This window comes from Peromyscus maniculatus, chromosome 2 (genome assembly GCF_049852395.1).
Source record: "Peromyscus maniculatus bairdii isolate BWxNUB_F1_BW_parent chromosome 2, HU_Pman_BW_mat_3.1, whole genome shotgun sequence".
Taxonomy (NCBI): domain Eukaryota; kingdom Metazoa; phylum Chordata; class Mammalia; order Rodentia; family Cricetidae; genus Peromyscus; species Peromyscus maniculatus.
The window spans coordinates 104,145,376-104,166,111 of NC_134853.1; the positions used below are offsets into that span (position 1 = coordinate 104,145,376).

The 20,736-nt window shown below is 48.0% G+C and overlaps 1 protein-coding gene across 1 annotated transcript in view; it reads right to left on the reverse strand.

Annotated features, from left to right (window-relative positions):
* Ttc39b (tetratricopeptide repeat domain 39B) overlaps positions 1-16,914 on the reverse strand; it is a 99,372-nt gene extending 82,458 nt beyond the window's left edge. Inside the window, exon 1 of the mRNA XM_006975990.4 lies at positions 16,722-16,914. Coding sequence (XP_006976052.1) covers positions 16,722-16,763 — 42 coding nt within the window. The 5' untranslated portion in view covers positions 16,764-16,914. The remainder of the gene's footprint in view (positions 1-16,721) is intronic.
* Positions 16,915-20,736: the final 3,822 nt, after the last annotated feature.

The window sequence follows — 20,736 nt, forward strand, 5'->3', positions numbered from 1 at the left end:
GGTAAGGATGGAAAGTTCAGGAATGGTCATGGCTGAGTCAGCCTGGCCAGGCAGCCTCACACAAGAGCAGTGTGGTAGGGAATAGCGTGGCGGCACATCCCAGAACCTGAATGGGAGGGAGCTGGGCTGTCGGAGGAAAAGAGGCGGAGGGGGGCAGCAGACAGGCGGAGGAAGGAGACTAGGACTATTCTGGTCGCAAGGAGCACGGTTTTCTTCTAATGACTACAGACAGCCACTCAAGTCTGTACACTGGGAGGAAACACGTAATCAGTGTCTGAAAATGACAGGTGGGGACACCCAGGAGAGCAGATCACAGAGGGCAAAGAAGAGGCAAAGATACCAGCGGGCGCTCGCCCAAGCGTGCAGCCATGTGAGAGTGTGGTCCAGGACTGAGGAGGAGTGGCAATGATGGCAAAGAGGAGCAGGGCGCAGTCACGCTACAGCCTGATGGTGCAGAAAGGGTAAGCTGAGATGTGGGGAGGGAGGATACCGGCTGCCCGCCAGGCGCCCCTCGGGTAGGTGGTGCTACCTGAACCCATTTGTGTGCTCCAGGAGATCAGAGAAGGATGACAGGCTCCCAAGGCCTCGGCTGAAGGCAAGGGCTCTGTGGTCTTCAGCACATGAACAAGGAAGGGCTCTTTAGCTTCCAAATCCGCATCTAACCCACTGCCGTGAGATAAACAGACGAATCCTCACGGGGACTGGGCTTGTGTACTTTCAGATGGCAGGCTTCTCCAATTTTCTCTACTGACCACCCCTTTTTGCCCAAGAAATTTTTATGTAATACCAGATATACAGGCATACAAAATAGGAATATAAATCAAACATTGATTGATAATAAATCATAAAAAAAAACCCGCTTAAAGACAACTCTTTTTTTTAAGATTTATTTATTTATTATGTATACAGTATTCTGTCTGCATGCCAGAAGAGGTCAACAGATCTCATTAAGGATGGTTGTGAGCCACCATGTGGTTGCTGGGAATTGAACTCAGGACCTCTGGAAGAGCAGCAGCCAGTGCTCTTAACCACTGAGCCATCTCTCCAGCCCTTAAAGACAACTCTTTAGCTTACATCTAATTTTACTATTAATTAAAGACAAAGGGGCTGGAGAGATGGCTCAGTGGTTAAGAGAACCTGTTGCTCTTGCAGAGGACCCAAGTTCGATACCCAGCACCCACACGGTTTAACATCTTTAACTCCAGTTCCAGGGGATCTGATGCTCTTCTGAACCAGGCATACATGATGCATAGACATACATTCAAATGAAACACTTATACGCATAAAAATATTTTAAAAAGCATACAAAAAAGGAAAGAAAGATGAAAGCAAAGTTGCATACTAATGAAAAGGATGTGCTTATTTTTCTATAAAGAATTAAGTCTTGGCTGAATATTTGATACTGTAGGATACTGAACATCTTCAGCATTTTTCAGACTTGAATATTTTGATTTTATAATAAATATACAGTATAAAACAACAAAAATGTGTTTAGGCCATCTCAGAAATATTTGGAAATTCTGTCCTAATTCCAAACCAAAATTCATTAAACATTTTTTAATGAAACTCAAGCCAGTAACTCTTATCAATCCTTTTTTTTTTTTTTTTTGGTTTTTCGAGGCAAGGCTTCTCTGTGTAGCTTTGGAGCCTGTTCTGTAACTCACTCTGTAGGCTGGCCTCGAACTCACAGATATCTGCCTGCCTCTGACTCCCAAGTGCTGGGATTAAAGGTGTGCGCCACCACCGCCCAGCTCACTAAGTAATTTTATTGTTTGAGAATTTTTAACCTACGTATGTGTTTTAGTCAAACCCATTTGTCATTTATCCCTTCCAATCCCTTGACTGTCCCACCACTACTTTTATTTCCCAATTTAATGTGCTCTCCCCCGCCCCCAGTCCAGAAAGTATCTGTTTATTTTTCAATCTCAGACTGGAACAGTTAACTAGCACATGTCTGTCACCACTTTGGCACTTCTGAAGTATGTATTTTACAGACTGACCCTAAATGTCTTTGTTGGCACTTGGTTCAGACTGTAGACTTGGCCAGAATTACTAGACGGTCTATTTGTTGGTGGTTGTATCTGAGGTTTGTCCAGATGCACTTCATTTTGATCATTGGTTAGGTTGTCTTTTTTTTTCTCCCCTACTCTTTACTCAGTAGTTTTCCTTTTTTCATTAATTTGTAGGAAGATGCTTTGAAATCCTCAAGCATTCTCTTCCTAGTAATATCAATTCTTAAACTCAGACATCCTAATAAATACAACCCAAAGCAAACTATCTTCATGCTCGGGCTGAAGAATGATGGGAGGAAATGGTAAAGTCTATTTTCCATGATTCTACCTTGAAAAGTCATGAGAAATAGTCCATGTGTGTGACTGATAGGAAATAAGCAAGTGGCTGGATATCTGAATGGTCAAGCAAAGTCTCCAGGGCTAAAGCACAGTCACGCTCATTCGTGAATGTTCCACACCTCCCCAAGGAGGCAAACTGCGAACCCCACCTCATTTAGCTCTGAGTTAGGAAACTGGCTCAGGGCGTCTCTCCCTTGCTTCCCTGGCTTGAGCTATGTCATGTGATAAAACACTTACAAACCAACTAAGGAAGGAAAGGGCTTGTTCTAGCTTAGAGTTTATAGTCCCATCACTGAAAGAAGTCATAGCAAGAACTGAAGCAGAGACCATGGAGGGGTGCTGATCACTGGCTTGCTCATCATAGCTTGCTCAGCCTGCTTTCTTATACAACTCAGAACCACCTGCCCAGGGATGGCACTACCCACAGTGGGCTGGACCCTCCCATTTCAATCATTAATCAAGAAAGATTAATGTTAATCAAAAACTTGCTTTGTAGACCAGGCTGGCCTTGAACTCAGAAAGATCCACCTGCCTCTGCCTCCTGAGTGCTGGGATTAAAGGCATTCACCCCTACCACCCAGCTTTACACATTATTTGGGGTTTTTTTTTGCTTTGTTTGGTCGCATTTTCTTAATTGAAGTTTGCTTTCCAGGTGACCCTAACTGGTATCAAAGTGACTAAAATTAACCAGCATAAGCAAGCCAGTTCTTCAAAAGGACTTTTTGTTTGGTTTGGTTTTTCTAGACAGGGTTTCTATGTGCAGCTTTGGAGCCTGTCCTGGATCTTGGTCTGTAGACCATGCTGTCCTCACACTCACAGAGATCTACCTGCCTCTGCCTCCTGGGTACTGGGATTAAAGGCATGTGGTGCAGCTCCAATGCCACCACCCCATCCACCCACCCACCCAGGCTCAAGGACTTTTACCTACTGTTTGGATCTAAAAACAAGAATCTTTCCTACTCAAAGTACATTTTAACATTACTATCAGCAAATGAATATGCAAGGCCAACACAGTCAACGTGGCAGACGGCAGTACTGGAAACAATACTGCTAATTATCACACTCGACGAAATCCGTACCATATGAACGCAATTATAAGAAGCAAGATCAATACCTAGTCACTACCCAGGAGTGCAGTCAAGTATGTGACTATGCCAGACACCGACTGACAGAGTAGCTAGCACACAGCAACCTGAGATGAGCACTAGGGTTCCCTGTGGTCTGATGAGAACACCACAGGACCCGAAGAGCAGAAGCAAAGACCTGGGATCACTCAGCCAACAGCAGAATCCCACCCATGTTCTTTCCTCCCACCCACATGCCTTGCTTGAAACGGAACAAATCTGAAATCCAGACGATTCTGTTTGGCTCTCTGTCCTCCTTGACACTAGCTGCCAGGACAGTCCAGTTTTCTAAACAGGCCAGGGCTTAAAAGTGTGAGCGTTAGTGTTTCCTTCCAAGTGAAATCTAAACATGCTCGCTAAGCAGCAGCTGCCTCAGGGACTGAACTAGAACTAGAAAATTAGAGGGGGAACAATATCCTCATCACCTACATGTCTGTCTTCTTGCAAACACAACACATTTGTACTGCAGTAACTCACGAAGCCCTCAAGCATCCTGGTGATGTCACAGTATCTGTGCCGGCCCAACCTGATCCAAATGCACCCCAGATCTCCAGTCTGCTTTGTTCTCCGCATACAGAACAGTTTCAATATACCTGGGATTTTTAATTTTTCTAATCATTTGAAGCGTTAAAAATGAACTGAGATAAGAAATGGGGGTACAGAAATGCTAAGTGGAATCGAGGTGACAGTTACACAACTCTAAGTTTACTGAAAGACAAAACCCTGAACACATACAAAAGGAGTGAGCCACCGCGCTTGCCTAGCATGACCGAGAAGTCAGATTAGATTCCTAGCACTGTGTGTGTGGGGGGGGGGGGAAGGAGTGAACTTTATGATGGGTAAATCACAGTTCAATAAAGCTAGATGGCTGGCTGCTTTGCTGGCTTGCTTGCTTGCTGGTTTGTTCTCAAGCCAGGGTCTCATGTAAGCCAAGCTGTCCGTGAACTATCTATGTAGCTGAGGAGGACTGTCAACCTCCATCTCTGCTCCTGAAGTGCAGAGTAAAGGCATGCCTGGGAAACCGGAAGCAGGGTAGGAATGTCTGTACTGAGATGACACAAGTGGTCATGAGGTGTTAGGGTTTGGATGTGAAATGTCTCCCACAGTCTGGCTGCCGAGCATTAGGAAGTGTTTGGATCTTAACCCGTATCAGTGGGTTAATCCTTTACGGAGTCATATGAAGAAGACATTACCTGGAGGTGGTGAAGACCAGAAGGTAGGACCTAGTTAGAGGAAGTAGGTGTCTGGAAGCTAGCTCCTGTCCTAGACCCTCTTATTACCTTTTCTCTGCAACATTTTCCCACAGCCATAACATGCTGCCTCCCTACAGGCCCAGAGACCCAAAGCCACATGACAGAGAATGGGCCCTCTCCAACAGTAAGCTAAAGCAAACCCTTCCTTAAGCTGTCTGTCAGGCATTTTCGTCACAGCAACAGAAAAGTCTGACTCAGGAGGGCAATTCTCTCTCCTGGCAGAGAGGACACACCCTGCTGTTCCTCTATGGGGAAGAAAGGCCCCAGTTCCTGCTGAACCCCAGGACACATCCCATCCTGGTTGGATGCCACAACAAATGAGCCAAGGGGAGACTTACTTCTTCTCTTCTGAGGCAGCCAGGACTGCTGAACAGCTGGAAAGCCAGCAGAGGAAGCTGTGTGAGTGCTAGCAGCTGCAGGGCCTGACCCTGACCAAAGACGTGACTAGCCTGTGTGGACACTGCGGAGGAAACGGGTGGAAGTGAGGCAGGACCACACTTGGGGCAAGAAACAAGGAGCAATAAGACTCTGAAATGGCTAATGCAAAAAGCCCACGTGAGCAACTCAAGTACCTAGGACTCACCCCAGACCTGCTGAGTAAGAATCAATGGTGAGAGCCAGGCGGTGGTGGCGCATGCCTTTAATCCCAGGACTCAGGAAACAGAGGCAGGAGGATCTCTGTGAGTTTGAGGCCAACCTGGTCTACAAAGTGAGTCCCAGGACAGCCAGGACTGTTACACAAAGAAACCCTGTCTCAGAAACAAAACAAAACCCTACTGATGTGAAAACTCAGGGATAGCCATCTTAACAAGCCCCCTGCTCCCCAGCAGGGATCTTTTTGTGCAGATTCAAGTGTGGGAACCACTGGGCCACTGTGAGGAAATGACCATGCTTTACCTCAAAGGCAACAAGAAGCCCAGACAAGACTTTAAAAGGCAAGGTGAGAATGGACTTGGTGCATTGCTTTGGGGCAGAGCAAGAATCCAGAATGCCCTCCAGTGCCCAGGAGTCCTTACATGTCACTTCCTTTACCCTTGCACCTTATACTGTAACTACCACTGACTAAGATGCTCCTCCAGAGTCCACACACTGGACTGGACTGGACTGTATTCTTTACTGCAACTGCCTTGAGAGGTAGGAACTTGAGGAAGTGATTACAACATGAGGACTGTGGTGATCTGAATGAGAATGGCCCCCATTGACCCATGTTTCAATGCTTGGTCCCCAGTTAGTGGAAATCTTTGGGAAGGATTAGGAGGTGTGGCCTTGTTGGAGGAAGTCTATCCCTGGGGGTGGGCTTTGGGGTTTCAAAAGCCCATGCCTGGCCCAGTCTGTCTGTCTGTCTGTCTGTCTGTCTGTCTGTCTCCCTCTCTCCCTCCCTCTCTCCCTCCCTCCCTCCCTCTCTCCACCTGCTGCCTACAGATCAGGATGTAATCCTCCCCATTACTGCTCCCGTGCCATGCCTTGTCTACTTCCCACCATGATGATCAAGGACTGTAGCTGGAGTTTTCCTGTGTCCACCTGACTCCTGCAGCCACTCAGACCCAAGTAAACACACAGAGACTTATATTATTTATAAACTGTATGGCCGTGGCAGGCTTTTTGCTATCTAGTTCTTATATCTTAAATTAACCCATTTCTATTAATCTACAAGTTGCCACGTGGCTTGTGGTTTGCCAGTACTTTTATATCTTGCTTCCTCTGTGTCTGGCTGGTGACTCCTGACTCAGCCTTCCTGTTCCCAGAATTCTCATCTCTGCTTGTCCAGCCTATACTATACTTCCTGCCTGGCTACTGGCCAATCAGCGTTTTATTTATCAACCAAATCAGAGCAACACATTCACAGCATACAGAGCAATACCCACAACAATGGACTAACCCTCTAAACCTATAGGTAAGCCTGTAACATGAAATCTAATAGGTCTTTTAATAAAAAAAAATAAAAAAAAAAAAAAAAAAAAAAAAACTCAGAGCCTAATATTGGGGTAAATGCTGAAAGATCAGAGATCAGAGAGACAAGGAACAAGCCACAGCTACTTCTCACCTCGCCAACTCCACACATCCTCTGACTGAATGTCTCTGAGTCCTCAGCCAAAGAGGGTCCAGGTGAAAAGAAAGGTTTAGTACCTGTCTCCTCATGCCTTATATACCTTTCTCCGCCCAGCCATATCATGTGTGCTTCCCAAATACTGGTAGCAAAGGTGTGTGCCACCACTGCCTGGCTGTTTCTCTCCTAGACTAAATCAATCTCATGTAGTCCAGGGTGGCTTTGAACTCACAGAGATCCAGATGGATCTCTGCCTCCCGAGTGCAAGGATTAAAGGTCTATGCCACCACTGCCTGGCATCAATATTTAATCTAGTGTTCTGTTCTCTGATCTTCAGGCAAATTTTATTAGGGTACATATATATATATATATATATATATATATATATATATATATATATATATACACAATATATAAATATATCAATATACAAATATATCACTACACAAGCCCCCAATTAAATGATGCTTCCCTTTAGAAGTTGCCTTGGTCATGGTGTCTCTTTCCAGCAATGGAACACTAAGACAAGGACAAAATCCTCACAAATGGGTTAATATCAATTACTGTGGGAGAGGGTTGCTTACTGGCAGAATGGGTTAGTAACTGTAAGCGTGGGTTATTAGTCTGAGAAGATGGCTTAGTTGGTAGAATGCTTGCCTTACACATAAGAGGCCCTGAGTTCAAGCCTATAAACTGTTTTTAAAATGTGGGGGAACTGAGTTACTGGTTCACATGAGTTCACTCTTTCTTTCCCTGCATGATGCCATCAGTCATGCTAAGACACAGCAAGAAGGTCCTCACCAGATGTAGCATCCCAACCTTGAATCTCAGACTCTCTAGAACTGTAAGAATTGAATGTCTGGTCTCCAGGGGTTACCACCTCAATAACAGCAGGAAGCAGTAACCACACATAAACATGCCTCCCTACATCCTCATCCCTTACAAAGGGGCTGCATGAAAACCCTGTAAGAACACTGACATCTACCACTGGAAAGAAGGGCTACACAACACAACATCCAGAGCAACCGGAGGTTTCGCCACCTTCCACCTGCGGGTCAGTGGAAGAGCAGACGCCCACTGGCATGGCACTCCCCCTGCTGATAATCGCTAACACTGTTCAGTGGTGGACAGAGCTAGAACAGATGGCCCTTTGAGTTCACTCTTCTCCCTTAGAAAAGCGAAAGGACTGTAAATCTGCACCATTTATCCAGCTGGAGTTCTGGGAATTAGTAATAGGAAACTGCATTGTCCCGAGGGAACTCTCAGTGAGGTATGCAGCTCGTGCAGGGGCTGGAGAACAATGCCTGATGGCCGCTCTTGCTGATGGCACCAGGAGCCAGCGTGTGGGCCAGCACTGATGCCCAGCACTGATGCCCAGCACTACAGCTCTGCTTAGACCTTCCACCTTCGCAGCTAGGAGGCAGGCTGAACTGTTTTTTCCTTAAGATGAGGAAACTGGGAGATGAAGTACCTTCCCCAAGGCTGCATAAGAAGCAGGGATTCAAACCCACCTCCACCCAACTCTAGATCTGCTCACACCACTTGATAAGATGTGTCAAACAGACTAGTTTTTCCTCGGTTCTGGAATCTAAGCAATAAGGAAGTAAGCAAATGTAATCATAGGCTCTACAACATATATAAATAAACTATATCCCTAGAAATCACCCAGGTCAAGGGCCAGCAAACTAAAAGGACCCAGGAGTACTTAGGTAGTGCGTACCATCTGACCTTTGACCCACCTGCTCAAGTGTAGTGCAAAAGCAGCCCCAGGCGGCATCTAAACAAATGGCTATGGTTGCATTCCCATCAAATTTTACTTACAAAAAGAGGTGACAGCGGCACATCTGTGTGAGGCCTCCCGCGGGAGCGCCCAGGCCCCTGGCCTAGTGGAAAGGACACTGAATTTAGAGTTAACCTTCTCTGCCTCCAATAGTTGTGTGACCTTGTACCCATCCATCACTTCCTTTCCATTTCTAAGATGCACAGAGGCTCCTGGGCACACGTGATTCTCCTGCCTCAGCCTTTGGGGTCGCTGGGACTACGGATGTGTGCTACTGTGTGGGCAAAAGCTCTTTTTTTGACAATGAGGACCACCTCCCCGTCCTGGGCTGTCCTTCGGGGTTTCTGTTTTTCAAACTGTAAGCAGCAAGGACGACCCTGCCATGCCCTTCACTTTCACTTTCCGGTCTCGATCCCATTTCCCAGGAACAGCAGTGAGCAAGGACCCGGGCAGGGCCGGGCAGGGCCGGGCACGTCTGAGGAATTACACAGGCTGTCTCATCACCTGAGTCTCAGTCTCTGGGACAGAGCCCGCAGGAGTCCCCACCGCCACGGCAGCAGGGTCAGCCAAAGCTTCTCCTTTCCTCCCACTCTGTCTCAAGGCTGTGAGCACCCAGGAAACTACCCGCAGATTCGCACATCACAGGCAAAAACGAGGCTGACTAGGAAAGAATGGCAGCCCCCGGAGGAAGATGGGGAGACCTGCTCATCGACCATTTCATGCTCAACAGTCCATCAGATGCTCACTTACTGACTGTGCTCTGCGGGCCTCTATGTGAGGAGGGCTGCCTTCTGAGGGCATGGAGCAGCAGCTGGGCTCTGGGCCTGGGTCCCCTGGGTCAGACCTTGAGTACATGACTGAACTTCCCGACACTCTCCACTCTCTCGGATGAAACCTTCAGACTCCACAGAGTACCGCTATAATACCAGCTTGCTCTTTCCTGGCACCTGTAAGATGCTGCTACCATTGCCCACTCATCGTTCAGGGATCTTATAGTCTTCGGGTAATATTTTGGTACAGGAAAACATACTGTAATAATGCTGTAGACGGCTGACAGTATCTACATGAGTACTGACTCAAAACCAGCTTAAGAAACCCCATACAAGGCCGGGCGGTGGTGGCGCACGCCTTTAATCCCAGCACTCGGGAGGCAGAGGCAGGCGGATCTCTGTGAGTTCGAGGCCAGCCTGGGCTACCAAGTGAGTTCCAGGAAAGGCACAAAGCTACACAGAGAAACCCTGCCTCGAAAAACCAAAAAAAAAAAGAAGCCCCATACAGCCCGGTGGTGGTGACACACGCTTTGAATCTCAGCACTCCGAGGCAGAGGCAGTCTGGTCTATAGAGCAAGTTCCAGGACACCCAGGGCTACACAGAGAAACACTGCCTTGAAAAAAAAAAAAAACCTCCATATACCCCGCCCCCCCCAAAAAAAAAAGTAAAAAGAGAAACAACCCTCAGACACAGGAAGAATCACACATCTCCTCACAGGGGGGCAGGGGGAAAGGGGGAGGGGGTAAAGAGGAGGGATGACAACAAAAACCTGGCTAAGCTACTGCAAGGCCTATCAGCACCTGGCCAAACACAGTCTCAGCCTTGACCTCAGTTCTCCGGGGGCCTCTGCCACAGCCGCACCACCTACAGCATGGCTGACACCACACCTCTCCTCCTGCTCTCAGCTCCACACTGGCTACTGAAATTCCACCTCGGAAACCCTGCTCAAAATGTCGCCTTCTGGGTGACTGATGTCAAAACTGGAAAGGATTTACAGACACGTGCATTTCAAACTGCTTGCTGCCCATTAAGAATCAAGGCCCACGGGATTAAGGGATGGGCTCTAAGTCACTGCGCCGCCCTTCACCAGGGTCTCAGTCTGGAACCCAAGTCTTGAGCTCCTTTCCCTCCGGAGCAGGACACACCTTGAAAACCACACCCTGCTGACCATTCGACTGAAGTCCCTTGACACCAAATCCTGCCTACGGTAACCGTCACTCACCCTGTAACTGAGAACTTCAACCTTCTCCCGCAGAGGTGCCCTCATCCATGTCCCCAGTGCCTGCTGCCATCCCTCCCGTGGTTCTCAGCACCCCATACTCACCCCCAGAGCCCCACCTAGGGAGAAGAAACTTTCACATCCCTAGCACTTCCCACCCAAGACAGACTGCACCATTTGTTAGTCGCCATAAGATCCAACATACACAATGTATACAAGTGTCGGCATAATATGATCAAGGCCAAGGTACTTGTCCACAGACCACAGCAAGAAAGAGTCCCTTCAGAGAGGTGTGATGACCTCACCAACATGGCTGCCTGACCACCATGGTGCAGAGAGCCAGTGCATTAGGAGGGAGCCCAGACTCACTGGGCCCAGGGATGGAAAAGGAGTGGACAATGGGGGTGAGGGGCCGCTGGGGAGGGGGGCTCTCCTCTCCTGCTCCTCCCTGCCTAAGCCTCCCAAGTGTGGCAGTGAACATGAAGTGACTCTGGGAAACTCCACTCGAGACTGACTACCGGGCAACAGAGGGAAAGGGACAGGAACTGTCTGTAGACTGCAAGATGGAAACCAGACGTCTCACGGGATTCACAGTATCCGATTCCTGCTGCAGACCGTTAGCAACAGACCCGTGGCACAGAACTAAGAGGGCAGAAGCCACCTGGAAGTCTGCAGAGGGGCGGGGAACACCAGGCAAAGGTCTGCAGAGGAAGTAGTGCCCCAGGACTGGCTAGGATCCCAAAAGACATTCAACACCCAGCATCTCACCCAAACGGCGGCCTGTTAACCTGAGCTGGACTGAGGGTACCTGACGCTGTGTTCCTTCTACTCACCGGCATTACAGTTTACAAACAACCTTTTATCATAAGCCCGGGATCCCCCAAGACGCTTGCCCCCTACCCTGCCTAGGCACCCATCCCACAGGAACGGGAATGAGTCCTTTTCCTGCTTATATCCCACCACCTCCACCCAGCCTGAGTTTGCACAGGAACCAGAATTACCACTGCATGCTCCTGCTCCCACACCTCTGCCCCGAGCCAAATCCTCCTCCTCCCTCTCCCTGATCAGGCCCTACAATCCAGCCTCTCCTCTCCAACCCCACGCCTCCGTTCGACTTCAGGCCTCATCCCAACTCATGCGGACTGGGGAAACAGCCCCCTGCCGCCAACCCCACAACCAGAACTTCCTGAGGCTGGAGAGAAAGACAGAAAAGTATGGCGCCATGGGAAGGGACGGCGCCTTCCCTTGAGAGTGCGATCGAAGCCTGTGGCTGGCTGAGAACCAACAACTCCTCACTAGTCAGCACTGGTTTCAGGCCTTTCTCCTTCCACAGCTGTACCCTTGCCATTTTCTAGAAATCTCACCAGTAACTCTATTTATTATAATACTACTTTTAAAAGTGTGTTGCCAGACATGGTGGCATATGCCACTAATTCCTGGACTCGGGAGGCAGAGGCGGGTGGATCTCTATGAGTTGGAGGCCAGCCTGGTCTACAGAGCAAGTTCCAAGCTAGCCAAGGCTACATAGGGAGGCCTTGTCTCATAAAAAGAAAAGACGTGTGTCAAACGCCTGCTGTAACCCTAGCAGCTCCTGGGTTTACCTTACCAGACTACAATTCTACCCAAGGCATTTCCAGAGATACCCCATAATCTCATTTATAAAAACAGGAGGGGCTTTTTGGGATCTCTTGAGAAGCAGCTTGAGGAGCTCTTTCTCTTAATACATTGTTTCAACTCCTCTCTAAGAAGTCATACCCATGCTATCCTTCCCTGAGCATCCATCGTTCTATCTTTAATAAACCTATCTCTGCTTCATACTGGCTCATCCTAAAATCCTTTTCTATGTCAAAGCCAAGAATCCTGAGTTTGCCTGAGTTAAGATCTCTTAAAGATTAATGGACCCCTCGGCCTGCTGCTAGGGAGTATATGGAGCTACTAACAACACTGCCTGATTAAAAACCTTTGGCATCCATTATTTGGGAGACAGAACCCAGGCTCCTTAGCATGTCATTGTAGATAGTGCCCCATGGGATCTGAGCCTGCCTTTGCTGTGTCTCCTTGGAATCCAGTCCACACCAACTCCCACCACAGCCAAGCTCTCCACCAGGGTCCTGATTAGCCCCAATAGACCTCTTCTTTAACCATAAACCTGTCCCCAAGCGAGGGTGGCCAGCACTCCATTCCCACCTGTGAGGCTGCTCTAAGTACTGAATGCACCCTCGGTCTTACTGCACTTGCTCTGGAGTCCGCCTTATGGAATCCTTCTACCTGAATCCCACCCTGACCCACAGGCATACTGGTGACTTGGGCAACTAACCATCATTTACTAAGCCATGTCCTCTTCTAGGACCAGTAACTACCTCCTTCAAGTGTGGATTTCCGGCATCATTCTAAGAAAATTGTGGCTATCAGTTTCACTAAAACGTCACCAGCTGAGCACAGAGACACAAGCCTGTCACCCAGGTGCCTGGAAGGCAGAGGCAGTTTGTGGGAGTTTGAGGCCAGCCTCATCCATAAGGTCAAGTCTCCAGGCCAATCAGACTACATAGCAAGACTCCTCCATCTTTAGAAAAACAAAAACAAAACTCTAAGCCTCCAAGAGAGGATTTTCTAGATCAGAATCAAATCTTAAAAATCAGACCAGGAAATCAGGCTGGACGTTCATGGCTGCTGTCCTAGCTACTTAGGAGGCAGGGACAAGGGGATCACTAAGACCTAAGAGGTTAAGAGTAACCTGAGGTACACAGTGAGAACCACACCCCTTAGGAAGAGGCCATGGAAAGCTCCCATAAGCCATTTCTTCACATGATTCAGCTCTCCACTTCTTTCCATTATCACTTCCCTACGTAGCCTTTTTAGGTGCCTTCCTAGTTGTTCCCTCCCATGAAATTTTAATAACACGCTCTGCGTTGTATGATGTAAGGTAACACAAATGAAAAAAAAGATAATACATATGGCTTAATTTCCTTACTCAACAATGGGCTCAGAATGACTAATTAAAACTGTCAACATCAAATCCAAAATTTAGATCTATTAATAACCTAATAGTTATATTTACCAAATCACTTTTAATTTAAAGTGCAATTTATCAAGTTATACATATGTATACATATATACATATATAAATTGTTCATTCCCATTAAGTGTGTGGTAATAGAAATGTAACCACACTTCTCTTTATAGAATCTAAAAATGCCACTTTAAAAATCAGTTTTCGGGGGCTGGAGAGATGGCTCAGAGGTTAAGAGCACTGACTGCTCTTCCAGAGGTCCTGAGTTCAATTCCCAGCAACCACATGGTGGCTCACAACCATCTGTAATGAGATCTGGTGCCCTCTTCTGGCCTGCAGTCATACATGCTGTATACATAATAAATAAATCTTTTAAAAAAAAAAATCAGTTTTCAAGCCAGGCAGTGGTGACGAAGACCTTTAATCCTAGCAGCTGGATGGCAGAGGCAGGTGGATCTCTGTGAGTTCGAGGCCTGTCTGGTCTACAAAATGAGTTCCAAGACAGCCAGAGGTGTTCAGAGAAACCCTGTCTCAGGGGGAAGAAAAAGTTTTCAAAAACAGAATCCACCCAAGGGATACTATAAGAGTTTCTCCACCACTATCATCTCCTTGGCTACTTAGGAAGAAAAAGGATTCCCAAAGTAAAGTATTAGCCATGACCTCAAAAGGGGCTTGCGCCTCAAAAAAAAAACAAAACAAAAAACAAAAAAACAAAACTGGACACTAGAACATTTAGATATCCACAGCCCTAACACCTCAGGACCAGGAAACTGAAGGAGTCCTCAGGGGCAAGTGACTTGTCGGTCAAGGTCACCAGTCGTGGACAAGGCCCCTTCTGTCTCAGGCACTGCTGTCTCTCCCAATCAGCACCAGCTCGGCACCTGAGATAATCAGATGTTTGCCATTCCAATGAATAAATGGCCCTGGGCAAGTTAATCCCCAAAATACAAGCACTTGAGACAGACAAAATGCTTAGCGCTCTCTCAGCTACACCATTTGGTCCCTTTTTTTCCCCAGGAGCATCAGAGCAAAGTGTTCTCAAGGGTACGGACCCCTGGATAAGCTGCTTCCGTTCTGCACATCTGGTGAAACGGAAGGACAGTCGTGTACCCCCAGGGTGCAGTTCTTTAGTCCATTTACAGTCCAGGGCGGTTTACAAGCATCTCAAGAGTACCACCTACAACACCCTAAATGCACATCTCCTTACCCGCCCTAAAGGGTTCCCTGGGTTCTTTCACCCATGCTGAAACCTAGACAACCAAAACTGAACCTTGTCCTTCTAAGGTACCAAATTTAAGCAGAGTGAATACTCAGTGAAGACTGGACAATTTATGCCAACATACCCATACACCATGAGGGATAAAGGTAGACTTGACATGAACAAAGAGTTTCTTTGTGCCTTGCCCATCACCTGAGACAGACTAATACCTACCATGAAATAGGAGCTTAATAGTCAATCAACGATATGGCAAAACCTCAGGCCTGATCAAACCATTATCTCCCCTGCAGTCACGCAGTCACTCAACAAACATGTATTCAAGTCTTTGTGCCAGGCTGCTCTGAAACTAACTCCACATGAGCTGAAGCCCTCGTCACCAGCTAGTGAGCTGTTCTCCATTCCTGAGTTTTTTGATTTTTTTTTTAATTGGCAGTTCACACTGAGTGTCCCCTGTCTCAATTATGCCAAGACAGTCCCAGTTTACAGCTACTGTTATGGCTTGCATTTCCCCAACAGTGAGCAGGGGTTAGAAATACCACTCCACTGTTAGGAGAGGTTCTGAGTCTTTTTTGTTTGTTTGTCTGATTTTGTTGTTGTTTTCTTTACTAGGGAAGAAAAAACCCCATGCTAGTGGATGAGGGTGTAATCCAGGCTGGCCTGGAACTCATCATTAGTGATTCTCCTGCCTCAGTCATCTGAGTGCAGAGATTACAGGCCTTTGTCACCAAGCTCAGGATTGTCCCTTCGTTTTCAATACAATTATACTATGTGGTGAGGGGCGGGGAAGCAGTTGGAGACAGGCTTGGGAATAAGCAACTGAGACCATTCTGTAGAGAGTCTACAATGCCAAGGGCATGAATATTTAAATGTATACCCAAGAGGGAGCCATAGAAACTTCTAAGGAAATGATAGATGGTCAAAGTACCATAAAGGTGTTATTACCTCGATTACAGAAAAGATCTAGGGCTGTAAAATTAAAAAGGGCAGGCAGACAACAGGTCATACCAAAAATACTGCCTAAAGCTATAAATAAGTCGTCACAGAAGAAAGTAGTAACAAATAAGCTATCTCACTGTTTGCCTTGTGTGTAGCTAGAAGGTCCCCCAACACATCCGTGCCTTTGGACAAGCGCTAGTTCCTTGGTATGTGGTCTTTGGCCCTCACTGCAAAGCAGGTAATAAGGCAGCTTTGGCTGGCCTTAACTATCAGTAGCATTTTTTGATCAGTTCTTAAGGCCAACATTTAAAGCACAGTGTTTATTCGTTACCAGGATCCTCTGGCAGTCAAGACAGAATCCTAATTCGTCTCCTCTAAATCATCCACCTATTGCATCATTTGAAACCAAAGCCTTCTCGGGCCACGACTTGTAAAATTCAAGTCAGGTAAAATGGCAGCAGCAGCAGCGGCGGCGGCGGCAGGAGCCTGACCCTCAACTCCGAGAGCGCGCTCCCCGCTGCAGCCGAAGTGCTCAAGGAAGCGCTCGAATCAACAGGTCGGGCGCCCCCGCCCGGGAGCGTTCAGACCCCGGCGTCGCGCGAGGACGCGGCGGGTCACTTCGGTAGCCCAGGCAGGCGAGGCCGCCAGCGGCTCTGGACCAGAAGGGACGTTCCCCGGCCTCCGAGCTGAGGTTCCGGCCCTCGCCCCCGGGGTGACTAGACAGCCCTGCCCCGCCCGCCCGGAGGACACCCCGCGGAACTTATACGGAAGACCACAGTCGGGTCCAGAACCGCTCCGCAAAAACCCAGAGGCTCCAGGAAGGCTCGGGCCGGCTCCGGGCTGCGCTGCCCCGCTACGGGCTGCGCTGCCCGGCCCCGCGGGACGCTCCTCGGCGTGAAGGACAGCCCTGCCCACCCTCCCGGCCAGTCGGGACCCCGCGGGTCTCCGCGTCCTTCCCACGCCCCCCGACCCCCGGGCGCCGGCACCAGCCCGCTCTGCCTGTCTTCGCACCTCATCGGCGTCCAGTTCCACTCGGCTGCCCACGAGCGCCATGTTCCCCTCTGCTGCGGCCGCACACCCACAGGGAACTCAGAACCGACTCTCCCCGGCTCTGGGCTCAGCCCAGCGCGGGTGGAGGCGGAACCGGGGCTGCCCCGGCCCCGCGCGGCCCGGACCGAGCTGTCTCCGCCCCGCCCCCGGCGCCGGGGGCTCCTCGGCGCACCAGTGCCCAAGCGGATGCCGCGCTAACGCCCCGCCCCCCCCCCGCACGCGGCTCCTTCGAGAGCAGCCAACCAAGGTTCCGTGGGGGCGGAGTCACCCAACAGAGTCAGCGGGCTCCCGGGGGTGTGGGGGGGGAAAGGATCTCTGGGGTACCCGCCTCCCCGAGAGGGTTAAACCGGAGCCTGGCGCCCGGACTAGAGCGCGCGAGGAGCTGACAACCCCCAAGGTCGTGGCTGCGCTCCCTCGGTGGCTAGTGGTCCACCTGGCCCTTCGTCTGGCTCCTCCGGTGCGTCTACTTCGCCCAGAGGGCAGCGCGCCTGGCAGATGCTTCTGGAGGACAGCCACGGGTCACTGGTCACCTAGAGGCATCTGACACATCACATGCCCAAGTCCCTGCGTGGAGAGCATCCTCTTCCAGAGTCAGGAACTCGTTTGCCTCTGTGTTTGCAAAGCTAAGGCGTCAGTGTAACTCACAGCCCTGTGAGTCTCCCAACCCGGTCCAGGTGGTTCTTGCTACAGAGTCTCTCTCACTCGGCCCTTTTGTAAATCCGAATAGATGTGTACTTGAATTATCCCTGAGGCTAGGGATGCTCTCTTCTTTTAAGGAAGCATCCCCAGGACCTCGTGTGCCTTCTCCATTATCTCTTGACTGTTTAGAAACTGATTCCTGCTTCTAACTTGCAAAATAATTGAGCAGTCCAACTGGAAAAGTTAAAGCTATATATTTTAGGGTTCGGGGGGGGTCAGTTTTATTTTAAATTCCCCTAAGGGTGTAATTTGATGACAAGTGTTACAAAACACCCCATTCATATAGAGCACCCCCAAAATTTCCTATCCGTATTCTGTGGTGTCCAGTAGACGCCAAACTTCGATCACAATTTTCCCCCTTGTTGTATGCAGTCATTTGCATACGCAGTATCTGGTCTATGAAATACTGTGTGCCAGCCTATAAACATGAAAACAGCGAGCCAATTTTATCGGAGTACTAATCATGGGCTGGGACTATGCTGGGGCCCTTGCATGTTTTGTCTCACTTTCTCCAGACCCCTAGGAAGTGGGATACGGATGGGGAAACTGAAACTCAGAGTTGAAGTCTCTTTCCTGGGGTCAGGCAGCTAAGTAAAACAGCCATGCCGGAATCAGAAAGGCCCGTCTGGCTGCAGCACCTAATTGATAGCAGTCTTTGTGTGCCTACGTCCGACCCAACCCCTCTTTTTTTTTTTCTTTCTTTTTTTGGTTTTGGTTTTGGTTTTTCAAGACAGGGTTTCTCCGTGTAGTTTTTAGTGCCTGTCCTGAATCTCGCTCTGTAGACCAGGCTGGCCTCAAATTTACAGAGATCCTCCTGGCTCTGCCTCCCAAGTGCTGGGATTAAGGGTGTGCACTACCTCCCGGCTTCCTCTTTTTAATCCCCGTGGTTTCAGTAGACTAGCTGCAGGGAGGCCTATTAACACACATTTCCTGTGAATCACCATGGCATACCATATCCCCATTGATACCAGCTGGATGATGTTACTGCCTCCAAGTACCTTTGACACAGCAGCAGTAAAGGCCAGTTAAGGGAAAACTCCTTCTGCTTAAGAACATAGACTCTGGCCTGCTTGGAGAACTGACGTTTCAGTGAAGGATGTCAGTCACTGACTAAGGCACCACCCCTAGGAAGGCGGGCACACCTGACGCCAATGGTAAAGAGGTACAGTGGCATACTTCTCTTTAACAAGCTAGTTCACTTTTCCTTTCCAGCATCCCTTCCCCCCAGTACATTCTCTTATGGAGCGGCTGACACACAGCTTTCCTAAGTCTTCCCACTTTCCTGAGTTACTCAGAAAAGCCAAACTTTTTCTTTTCCTTTATCTCTTTTCTAAGCCTCTGTTCTCTAAACTTTCTCAAAAGCTCCTCCCCATCATGCACTTCCGTGCTGGCTTACAGTTCTCTATTTTTCTTTTCTTTTTTCCTTTATCTTCTCTATTTGCCTCCCTGGGCAGCTGTCGAGATTCACAGTTTGCCTGCCCTGGAGGTTTTTCTTTTAAACTCTCATATAAAATTGTCCTCCAACTTCCAATTGAGTCCATTCTTAAATTATTTTATCAATGAAACTGAGAACCTCCAAGAGAAGACCTTGATTTTCTGGTATCATTTAGCTACCATGAAGGAACTCCCTAAAATTCTAGTAACACCTTTATACTAAAAATATAAAAAAAAAAAAATTTTGTAGCCAGGCTGGTAGGAATTATGATTATGATTATCTTAAAAAAAAAAAAGAAAGAAAGAAAAAAGAAAAGGAAAAAGAAAAGAAAAAATTGTCCCACTAAATGTTTTTTAAAATATTGAAACAATGCATCTCAAGAAATCAGAGCTCCCCCCCACCCACCCTAGGAATCTCATCTTGGAAGAGAGAAAACCTAAAGGGAAACTTTTCTCTCAGAAAGAGATTTACAACTGTTCAGGCCACTTTGGAAAAGACAGAGGGGCGGGGAGGGAGAGAGAGGAAGAGAGAGAGAAGGAGAGAGAGGGGAAGAGAGAGAGGGAGAGAAGGAGAGAGAGGGGAAGAGAGAGGGGAAGAGAGAGAGGATGGGCAGGACCACACCTTAGCCTGGACCACCCAGACTCACATACTGCTAGCCTGGTCACTGGCCCTCTGCTGAAACCTTATCTGCACTTCAGGATCTCCCTTCCAAAAATGGACCCGGGGAGTCTCTGATGTCTTTGCCCCTCTTCTCAGTGTGCCCACAATTAATTAATCTCCTTTTTCTGCTTTTCGCTGTTAATTTGGCTTTTTAATTGGCTCAGGAAAGACAGGTAATTGAACTTGACTTTCAGGGCACAGGTCATGACCTTCAGGCTGGTAACAGTCTCTAACCCATAAATAACAAGAAAAAAATGGTTTGGTTGAGGTGACATACTAGTTAAGCACTGGTTTGATTGAGGTGACATACTGGTTAAGCACTTTTCTGCCTGGAGATGGACTAGCATGGAGGAAGGCCTGGGTGTATCCCAGTCCTGCAGAGACCCAGTGTGGTGACACAGGCCTCTCACCTCAACTCTGAATACAGACACAAGAGGATCAGAGGTTCAAGGTCATCTTCCAGCCACACACGGAATTGGAGGCTACCCTAGTCTACATAAGATCCTTGACTCAAAAAGAAATTATCGCATTGTATTCTTCAAATGGGTGAATTTTATAATTACATATATATATAAATATCAATGAAGCTGGTATTAGAAACGCATTCTCAGGGTGCTTTGAAACAGACACGTGGGACTAGAAAGGACGTGAACATCATTTAGTGCTAATACCTGTGAAAGTTTCTGTCCCCCCTCTTAGCCACCCCACCCTACCTTCACCTCCTTCTGTCTGGGACCAGACTCGACACTATTGCTCATGCCTGGTGCAGCTTTTTAAAGTTCACTGCCTCCAAAATTAATATGTTTTGATGGGGAATGATCTTGTTGGTAACTGACTTCCTCTCCCATATGCTCTGTTGTTTCATGTTACTTTCAACTCCAGTTTTCAAGAGACTTCAAACTATGTGGCTCTAATTAGTGACATAATTACGGTATAACGAGAGCCAGGTTTAATTTTTCCAAAGTGTCTATTTATAACCTTGGGTTTGGTGGAGGGTGTGCTGAGTATGTAGATCAGTATAGATCAGAGACTAAGCCGGAAGCCCCATGTGCTGTCAGTTCTTGTCACTTATTTGTGTTTCAATTATAAGTAATAAATGTGTTGTAGCCACTGGAACATCTAGTCTCTGGTTTTCGCTCTTAGACGTCAGCTTTCTTTTTCAGTTTATGAGTAGCTTTGTAA